General features: G+C 41.0%; 1 protein-coding gene across 1 annotated transcript; it reads left to right on the forward strand.

Annotated features, from left to right (window-relative positions):
• The first annotated feature begins 877 nt into the window (after window positions 1-877).
• On the forward strand, window positions 878-4,091 carry MAP10 (microtubule associated protein 10). Its single transcript, XM_046654167.1, has one exon. It carries the CDS (start codon window positions 983-985, stop codon window positions 3,782-3,784), a length of 2,802 nt encoding a protein of 933 aa, XP_046510123.1. The 5' UTR covers window positions 878-982; the 3' UTR covers window positions 3,785-4,091.
• Window positions 4,092-10,302: the final 6,211 nt, after the last annotated feature.

Consider the following 10,302-nt stretch of genomic DNA (forward strand, 5'->3'; position numbering starts at 1 on the left):
AATTTCTTACTATGTCATTCTAGGCTTTCCACCATCAGCTTTGGTTTCAAACTAGCTGGCTAGTTCATTGAGGTTAAAGTATGTCTCCTCAAAAACCCAGGCTAGGAGCCAGCAGTCCTGTGGCATAGTGGTTAAGTTCAGTGCACTCTGCTTCAGGGCTCACATTCCTTGGTCCCAACCCCAGTCATGGACCTACACCACTGTCAGCAACCTTGTGGAAGCAAGCCACATAGAAAGTGGAAGAAGATTGGCCTAGATGTTAGCTCAGGGCTAATTTTCCTCAGCAAAAACAGTAATAAAATAAAATCCAGAATAGTGCTGTAAGATCTCCTCCCCTCCCCCAACTCTGTGTTTAGGTATATATATTTCTTTTGTTGAATGGAACCAGTAACATTACTCCCACACGTGGTGATTACTCAGCTGGAAACGTGGCCGCACTCACTGTGACTGTCTCAGTGCTACCCTAATTTACCCAAAGGCTCCCAGGCCGCCTTAGAGCAGTGAACTCATCTTTTGGGTAGACGACCAGCCAGCGAGGGGCGACCATGGACAGTCAATTGACTGTCTGCAGCCTGGGGTCTGGAAAGAGGAGTGAGGGGTGGGTGGAGAAGTGGGGAGGGGTCCTGATTTACTTCCAATATTCCTCAGATAGATTTCACCTGACCCCAAAGTTGCACGGCATGTGATAAAAACGTGACCAAAACCAAAACATAAGCCTCCTTTTTTTTTTTTTTTTTTTTTTTGCCATTCGTAGCCTCGGTATTACTATGAAGAATCGCGTTAACACAAGTCTGCAAAGCAAAACACACCGAGCAGCGAAAACTCCCACGACACCCACCACCCAAACCTGCAGGGGCGTCCTCTCAAGTCTCGCGAGAGAGCAGACACAGGTGCTGGCTTCCCCTTATCTCTCGCGAGAACCAAGGGCTTGGGCTTTCTGTTCGCTTAGAGCGCGGCGGCAGCGTCTCCAGGGGCAACAGCAATGGCGGCCGCCGCGTCCGAGCGGCTTTTCTCGCTCGAGCTGCTCGTCGACTGGGTGCGTCTTGAAGCCGGGCTGTCGCTGCCGCCTGCCGTGGTCGCGGTGGAGGAGGAGCTGGAGGCGGCGGCGGCGGCGGCGGAGGAGGAGGATGTGGAGGAGGAGCAGGAGGTGGGGGAGGAGGCCGCGCCGCGGCGGCCATCGTGCAGCCTGTACCCCGCCGTGGCCTTCCGCCTGTCGGACTTCCCCACGCTGCTCGTTTACCCTCCCGGCGGCCCCGCCGCCCCCGCCCCGGAACCCCGGCCCGGCCTGGTCAGCTTCGGTCGCGGCAAGTCCTGTCTCTTCCGCCTGCACCCCGCCACCCTGCACCGCCTGCTGCTGCGGAGCCCGCTCTACACCTTGCTGCTGCAGCTGCCTCCCGGGCTCCCCAGCCCGGCCCCGCGGCTCCTGGGCGCCTGCAGCATCTCGCTGGCCTCCGCGGCCCGCAAGGTGCTGGGGCCGGCCTCCTCCGGCTGCTCCCAGGGTCATCGTGGAAGTTTCCCTCTGCATAACCAAGTGGGGGAGCGGATTGGGGACATTGGCCTGGGCTACCGCCTGACTGACCTGGGGAGCAGCTTGCTGGGCCATCTTGAGCGGCCAGTCGCTTGCACAGGAGGTGGGGTGGAGCGAGTGGAGGGGCGGAAGGCCGTGGAGATCAGCACCCAAACCCTGCAGGAAAAACAGCAGCTACAGCAGCCAAACTCAGAGCCAAGCCCAAGAGATGCTGGTGGGCCTCCCGTGAGTTTAAAAATCCCAAAGACCCAGAAAGATTTGAAAGAAATAGCTCTTCATAGTAAGACCAACTCTGATAACATTGGTTTTGTGGAGAATGGCAAAACCACCTCTATTTGTTCAAATGCTGTTGGTGTGAGAAGCATCAGCCCCCAAAATCAGGAAGTCACTGAGTTGGACATTGAAACCAACACATTTTGCCCTCCTCCTCTGTACTACACTCATCTGGCCCAAGAAAAGACACCTCCTGTACTGGGTAAAATCACCATTAAGCCTGAAATGAATGTACCTGAGGAATTGAATGGTACTTTTCCAGAAGAAAAACTTGTAAGTCCCCCAACACATACTAATCCTGTAAAACATACAAATTCTGCAATACATGAGAAGCCTCCAATGCTTATAAATCCTCCACGTGTTCAGGATATGGGAGCAAGTAATCAAGCTATGAGTCACCCTCAAACTGAGCAAGATGGAATTAATATGATAAGGCAGCTGCCTTTGTTAAATGCCTTGTTGGTTGAGTTGTCCTTGTTATACAACCAACCCATGGCAAGCCCTACTCATGTCCATCCTCACTTAGCCTGGTTATATAGAACTGAGGATAAGAAGGCCCCAGAAACTTCTGCCAAATCCACATGTAAATCTGAATTTAAGAAGGATGAGCTTTCTTTGGGGGAAAACAAAAAGTCCGTGAGTCTTCAGTGTAAAAAGCACCAAGTTGAAAAGAAAGGTAAATGTTTTGAAAAGAACAGTGGTACTCCCCCAAAAAGAGTTCCAAGGGGGAAGCTACTTTATGGCTTAACAAATACATTTAAACTGCGTCTAAAGCAGACAAATCCTGAGATGTTGGTAGTACATGAAAAGAGAGAAAAATATAGAAAAATGCAAACACAGATGTTGGGTGCAAAACTCAGAAATCCATCGTCCAAAGTTAAAATATTAAGCTTTGCAGAACAACATCAGGAGCTGTATCAACTACTTAAAGATAAGTACTTAGAATCAGATGCATCTTTTGCTGGAAAAACTGATAACTCAAAGCAAATTAGTGGAGTTTTTGATAACCCCAGCACAACTAAAGAAACTAAGCTGAAATGTATAAGTGAAAACACAATTGATTTTGGTGAAAATACAACCAATAATGGTTCATTGGAAGAAATTTTGAGTCCTGAAAATACCATTGTCCCAGAAAGGTTTACTCATACAGATATTTTTGGAGGAAAAGTGGAAATGAAAGTCCCAAGTCCATGTGTTTTCCGACAGGTTGCAATTGTCGACAGAATTATAGTAGATAAAGAAATAACTGATAAGCAGGTCAAAACCACTGATAATGACATTCTTACTGCTGACATGAGTGAAAATAAGCCAAGTAAAAATAGTTGCTCGGAAAGCATCTCAGAACTAAAGTATTCAGATGACTTCACCAGCCCTTGCTATTCCGAAGACTTCTGTGCCACTGAGGACACCAGCAGAATTTCACAAGCTTGTGATAGCAGTCTAGGGGCAGAAGATCCAAAACATAGTCAACATACAAGTAAGTCTAGTGAAACAAGATTGTCCATGAGGAAAAATAACAGTGAGAAGAGTTCTATTCTTACCCCTCCTTTTTCAGCCGGATCACCAGTACACTCATACAAAAGATCTCATATTTCAAAGGCTCAAGATAAAAGTTTGGAGGAAGCATCTAACATCTCCACCAGTGATTTGTCTTCATCACACTGGACTGAGGAGAAAGAAAACCAAATAGACCACGATAGTATGCATAATTCTAAACTTGCAAAGAGGGGTCAAGACATCTCTGTTAAACGTAAAACAAGAACTGATTGCAATTCTTTAGAGAAAAGCCAGTCACCTCGGACATCTCAAGTGAGTTCTTATCTGCCATCTAATTTGTCAGAACTAGAACTTAATATCTTGGATAGAAGTACTTCAGATCACTCTGAAGAAGACAGTGATGAAGTTGGTTCACTAAATATTTCTAAGCAATGCAAAGATATTTGTGAATTAGTAATAAATAAACTTCCAGGATATACAGTGTAAAAATATGTGCTTTTAAAAACCTTTTAATGTTTTTATAGCCTATATGTACTGTTAGTGAAACAATTTTTAATACCTACATTATTTTTAGTATGTAAATTATGTGAATTCTTTTTAAGAAATATAAATGTTTGTCGTTCCTTTGATGTTTAAATAGTGTCTGTCGTTAAATCTGACAAGATTGATCCTGAGATCCCTTTATAACCTGGGTAAGGTTTAAGTTGTTTAATCTTGTAAGAATAAAAGTATCTGTCTTCCTAAATTATCTTTATCCTAGAGTATTTTTTAAAATTTTTATTTATTTTTTTTATGGTATGCTTTTTAAATTTTTTTGGTAAGGAAGATTGGCCCTGAGCTAACATCTGTTGCCAATCTTCCTCTTTTTTTTTTTCTCCCCAAAGCACCAGTACATAGTTGTATATCCTAATTGCAAGTCATTCTAGTTCCTCCATGTGGGATGCAGCCACAGTATGGCTTCATGAGCAGTGTGTAGGTCCATGCTCAGGATCTGAACTGGAGAACCCTGGACCGCCGAAGCGGAATGTGCAGCCTTAACCACACAGCCACGCGCCCAGCCCCTATCCTAGAGAATGGGTGATCCTAAAGCTGACTTTATGCACACCATTGAAAAAAGGCTAGTTAATAAGAATAGCCTCAAATTTTAATGGGAATAAATCATTTAACAAGTATAGAAGACTTACTGTGTGAGATGCAGAAAGATACAAAATATTTAAGATATAGCCCCTGCAATTATAAGAGCTTCGTGTTTTACATACATATGAATTTGTTAGGGAAATCTTCCTGGATGCATACACATCCCATATCCCCAATAGGTGAAGTCCTTTTTATAAGTTGTCATAGTGCTCTATATGGTGGAGTTTTTTTTCTTTTTTTGGTGAGGAAGATTGTCCCTGAGCTAATATCTGTGCTAATCTTTCCCTATTTTGTATGTGAGACACTGCCACAACATGGCTTGATGAGTGGTGTGTAGGTCTGCGCCCAAGATCCGAACCTGCAAACCGCGAGCTCCTGAAGCAGAGCGTGCAAACCTAACCACTACACCGCTGGGCCAGCTCCTTTTTTTTTAAAACCCACAATTTGTGTGATTTCTTGATTAATGTTTATCTTTTGTTAGGCTTAAGTTCTGTAATGGAAGGAACCATATCTGTTTGGTGAACAAATATGTCCTCGGTATCTAGTACGGTCTCTGGCATGTGGCTGGGGTGCAATAAGAGCATTTGTTGAACAAATTAACTAAGGCCATATGTTTAGAATACCTGAGGGGAGGGAATAGAATTAAACAGTAAAAACGAGCAGAAGCTCTAAAAATATCAGCTTTGGAGACGTGTTATTTGCTATTTTTGTTTTGCTGGATATAAACAGCCTTTAGGTTTTCTCTAAAGTATTTGGAGCAGGCAGCTAAAAAAAGATTTCTCCTTATAGAATTTCTTGAATAGAAATTTAGTTCATTGTCTTTTAAAGTTGTTCAGTAGTTATTTTTAATGTATGAAACTTTGTTTTTGTAAAGTTTAGTGATTTCTTTATAATTTCTTTCATTGGTTTTATACTTAGACCTTGTTCTGTAATCAGATATTTACATATATTCTATCTGTGTTATATTTTAATTTTTACAGTTTTTAATGTACCTAATATTTTTGAATGTATGAGATGAAGCCTTAATTTTCATTCCTTTATAAGTAATTAAATAATTATGTAGACATTATCGTTTGAATGATCATAATAATATGTAGAATTTAGTTGGATGATGAGAGATGAGGATATTGTATTTTGAGAAACAATATGAGTAAAACAATGATGATCAGAATGAGCATGATCTATTCATGGCACTGTGAAAATATCTTGATCAGAAAGGTAGATTCGTGATACTAGTGGTAGAAAGGAAATTTGTGTAAGAAAAGTCCCAGACTATTGGGAACTTCACATGCCAAGCATAATAATAAGGTCCTAAGCAGTAGAAACAATAGGCTATTTTAAGGTATAAATGAGCACTAGTAGGTAGTCATGACATTTTTAATATTTTAAATTATTGAAATAACTTCTTAGAGGTACAGAAATTGTACCACTAACAGTTTTGAAACATGAAATGTTTTTAATAGCTAATGGCTATGGTCTTAATTTTTCAGTAAATGTAAAGTGCATGGTATATCATCTCACAAAATCAAAATAACTTAATGCTGGGTACTGAGCAAGATATTCAAATAACACCAGTTTGGTGTGTAAGTTGCTAGCAATTTTTCACTGCTATAGAGGAGAGCAAAAATATAAGCAATTAGAATCATCAGAGAAGTAATTCCTTAAAAACCAACTGTTTTATGTATTTGATTGAGAATAAGTTATTATCTATGATAAGAATAGGTGAGGAAAATGATGAATTCAGTGTCTCTAAGGTACAACGAAGACTAAAGAATTAATGTCCTTTATTTTACTTATTTATTTTTTTGTGAGGAAGATTGGCCCTGAGCTAACATCTGTTGCCAATCTTCCTCTTTCTGCTTGAGGAAGATTGTCACTGAGCTAACATCTGTTCCAGTCTTCCTCTATCTTATGTGAGATGCTGCCACAGCATAGCTTGACGAGAAGTGCTAGGTCTGTGCCCGGAATCTGAACCTGCGAATGCTGGGCTGCCGGAGCGGAGCGTGTCAACTTAACCAGTATGCCACTTGGCCGGCCCCTTGAACTAATGTACTTTAAGTTACAAAACTGAGTAGCTGAATAATAGTTATTCCATGAATACTTATTTCTAGAATTGTGTTGATTTTTTTTTCTAGCTTAATTCTAATGAAATACCTCTTTTCATGTATTTAGTGCTTCCTATTTGCATCTTATCTTCATATTCTACTTCATGTTTTAATCCTACAACCTATAAACTTAGTTTTTTAAGAATATCATAGTAGATACTACTCCTGAAGGCTCATTTATCTCCTTAGTTGCTTAAAAACATTGAAACATGAAATAGTGTTTCAGGGTCACAAATAGGGGAGACCTGTCATTGAATTGTTTGTAAAACTAAGCTGCTTCAATCCAGCTTTTCTGAATAGCCTGGGTATCCAAATCCACTGTGGGAAAGCTGAATGGGAGAGGGTCTAGGAAGCAAAGTGAGCCACAGAAGTGATGCAAAGACCTACCTCTGTGTGGTATTAATACTTGCAGCTTAGGAGGAAGCTCTCAATGATGACAAGTCCTTTGAACTGTTACCATAAGCAAATTCAAAGAGGACTGTGAGGATGCCTACAGTGTGGTGGTGTTTCTCTCCAGCCATGTGCATGCGGATTGATGATGTCCTCAGATACAAATAACAATGACAGTGAACTCTCGCGCACTTATCATGGCTTTCTGTTGAGAGTCACCCCTTCACATCTCAATTAATGTATATTTTTCTTCCTGTACAAGCAGTGGATTTATTATGGAGTTATACTTAGGAACCCGACTTTTATTGGTTGCAGCATATAGGTTAATACCATAAGTTAAAAAAATTATCACATTATGTTGTTTTGGCAATGCAAAGAAATTTCGTAATAAAAAAAGCAGCATCTAAATAAGATAAATAATATATTTGTCCGGTCATAAACTGTCCTTGGGCCTAGAGATAGAGCCATCCAAAATATCTAGAGAGTTGCAGAGAACGACAATTTACGAACCAAAGCTTGTTGGATCTTTCTCTTCCCACATTTAGCCTGAAACAAGGAAGACTTACTTGGTCAAGGACCAAGGATTTTTACTGTTTTTCTTCATAGATTTAACTATCATGCCAGGAAATAGCAGACTTCAGGATGAGCATCATTAGGTTGGAGTGCCAAGCCATAGTAGGAGAAGCACTTCCTTATTTTCCAAACACTTCTTATATCTCTGTTATACTGGTAATATATATTCTAGAAAACAATATAAAATTCAGATAAAAATTTTTGCTTCAAAATTGTGTATTAAGGAAATGTTATGATCCTTTCCTTCCAAAATCCCACTGAAATGACAGAAGAGATGTAAAAATAAGAATGAACTCATAGTAGCCCTGAAAAACAAGGATAATGCTGGTAGTGGACAAGACCAGTTGAGAAACTTCTGGAAGATAGAAAGCAGATGGGACTAGGTTGATGAAAAACGGATTAGAAATCTACTCTTCAACATAGTCTCAAGAGGATGCTGCTGGAGAAATGAGAAGACAGTGCTTCCTAACAAAACCCCAGGTAAACTTCAAATTCAGTCACCAGGCCTTGGGAATAGGAGCGTGGCATGGGAAAACTGGGGCCAGAAACAGAGCCCTGAGTATGATGGAGAAACTAGGGCTGGGCTGAAGGTTATCTACTAGAAAAGGTGTTGGGATCAAAGAGAAAAGTAGCACTTTGCTTTTGATGCCAAAATCTACTAAAAGTGTCTTTCTCAATTTTATTGGGGAGACCACTAACGCTAGTGTCAAAGTGATATAATCCTGGCCTTTGGAGACAGATGAATGGTGTCTGCATCCTTGTTCACATTACATTACATTTTTGGAGATTCTTTCTTCATTATAGGATTGGTTTGAGGATCGAATCAAATAACATTTGTCTAGCATATATGACAGTGAGTGTGCAAGTTGCTGGAGTGTTGGAGAGTGTATTTAATATTACAGAGAATGAACCATGGTATCTGTATTCCTGCCCTAGGGGGATGTATTTTCAATTAAAACCTCAGTCAGGAAATCAACTCTTTCTCCCAAAAGGTTTAAACAGACTTCCCATGGCATAGCAAGGCGAAGAAGCCCATGAGATGAAAGAAGCAGCACAAAAACTTCCTGCCAGGGAAGAAGAGTGTTTAGGAGAGAGCAGAACCACAAAACCAAGCAGAAGAAGGAGCCCTTCTCAGAAGACTAAGCAGAGTGGGGCATCTGGTTTTGTGCAGAATATTAGTTGGGGAGGAGGGAACGCAAAACTTCCTTACCATTTTTTAAGAAAGGGAACTCTGAGCCAGGGCATAAGTGAAGACAATTTTTTCTGAAATAGTAAGAAAGCAGTACCTCAGCATGCTTCCCTGCAAACGTGGGTTGCCTCGCCTAGAGGAGGCAGCTCTAAAAACCTCTACTTTTTAAAAAAATTTTCTGTCTGGATGTTTCACATCTTTCCATAGTAGGTGCACAAAAATGTTTGTCTCTTTAAGTGCCTTAGAGATGGGGATGGGGTGCGTGGGGAAGGAGCTGTCTATACTGCATCATAACAAAAGAGCCAGAAACTTACAGAATGAGTTGGGAAGGGAGGAGACTTAGCTTTCGGATCAGATATCGTAACTGAGTAGGAGAACACTTGGCGGCAGGAATCAATGAAGAGGTTTGGGTTTTAATAAAGAAGGTTTGTGCTTGTCAAGGAACAGGCCAGGATAGGAGATGAGACAAGCTCCTACGTACAGTGAGATAAGATAACAGCTGAAGGTCATATGTTGGAAAGAAAGCATGTGAAATGGAATGGGTCCAAGAGTCGGTAAATGAGTGAGTTATTGCAGGATCAGAAACCTATACTTGTAGGCTGGACCATTTAGACTTAGGTTTTATTCATTTATTGTTTTGGTTTTCTTGGTTTTAATGTAGTTATTTTTGAAGGATCTTCCAGTTGAGGAAATGGACTTGGTTGTGGCTCATAAATGAGCTGAAATCCTACCGGAGGAGCAGTATACCCCCAGGGTGTACATATTGAAAGACTGGGAGAAAAGATAGAGGGGCCTTAGACAGCCCCTCATTTCCACCCAGAGACTGCTTCTTCAGCCGTTCTCGCCTAAAAACCTTGGAGGCTTTTGCCTTTTGTTTTATTAAGGGAAGCTGCTCAATTACGGTGTCTCACACCCACCAACTGCCTTGAGTGCTGTATTTCATAACTTGTGATTTCAGTGTCAACCCTGTGGAGTGAACTGGGACTGAATTCTGGACTCAGAAAGACATAAAACATAATGAATTGCTTTAGATGTGGAGGAACATATTGTCAGAAGAACTGGTCTGCAAATTATTACTTGCATATCCAGAGTTCTTAAGAATATTTCCAGGTCCTTTGGGACAGCATTTGTTAACCTGAGGGAAAAGATATTTCTCATCTTCTGAAAAAGGCCCAAGTGAGAACTTTGGTGTCTTATTAGCAAAGTACTCCATATCCCCAATATTCTCTGTAATAGCCAGAAGCCAAGTATTTAGAAGGGTGTATGTTTTATTTCAGATGAAACTTCCTTCCATTCTAGCGCTCCTTTTCTGCAGTATGTGATTTCTTAGTGCTCTCCTCCTACTTCACTCTCACAGCATGAGCTCATATTGTCAATTTCTAAGAATCAGTGTTAGAAGGTAGGATTTTACTAAAATTATGGCCTTGCTTTTCATTGGAAAATAGGATTGCTTAAAACAAAGCAAAACAAATATATTTTGGTTATGTGGTCTCCATTGTTGTCACTACTTTATTTAATATTAATGCCTGCTGACACTGAATAGCACTTTACAGCAGATGAAGGACTGCCACTATCTTCCTTTATCTTCATGAGAGCCCTCTGAGTTAAGT

The sequence above is a fragment of the Equus quagga genome, chromosome 2 (genome assembly GCF_021613505.1).
Source record: "Equus quagga isolate Etosha38 chromosome 2, UCLA_HA_Equagga_1.0, whole genome shotgun sequence".
NCBI classification, from domain to species: Eukaryota; Metazoa; Chordata; class Mammalia; order Perissodactyla; family Equidae; genus Equus; species Equus quagga.

Excerpts from the sequence above, each read along its gene's own strand:
- MAP10 (XM_046654167.1), top strand. The coding sequence starts at position 983 with ATGGCGGCCGCCGCGTCCGAGCGGCTTTTCTCGCTCGAGCTGCTCGTC.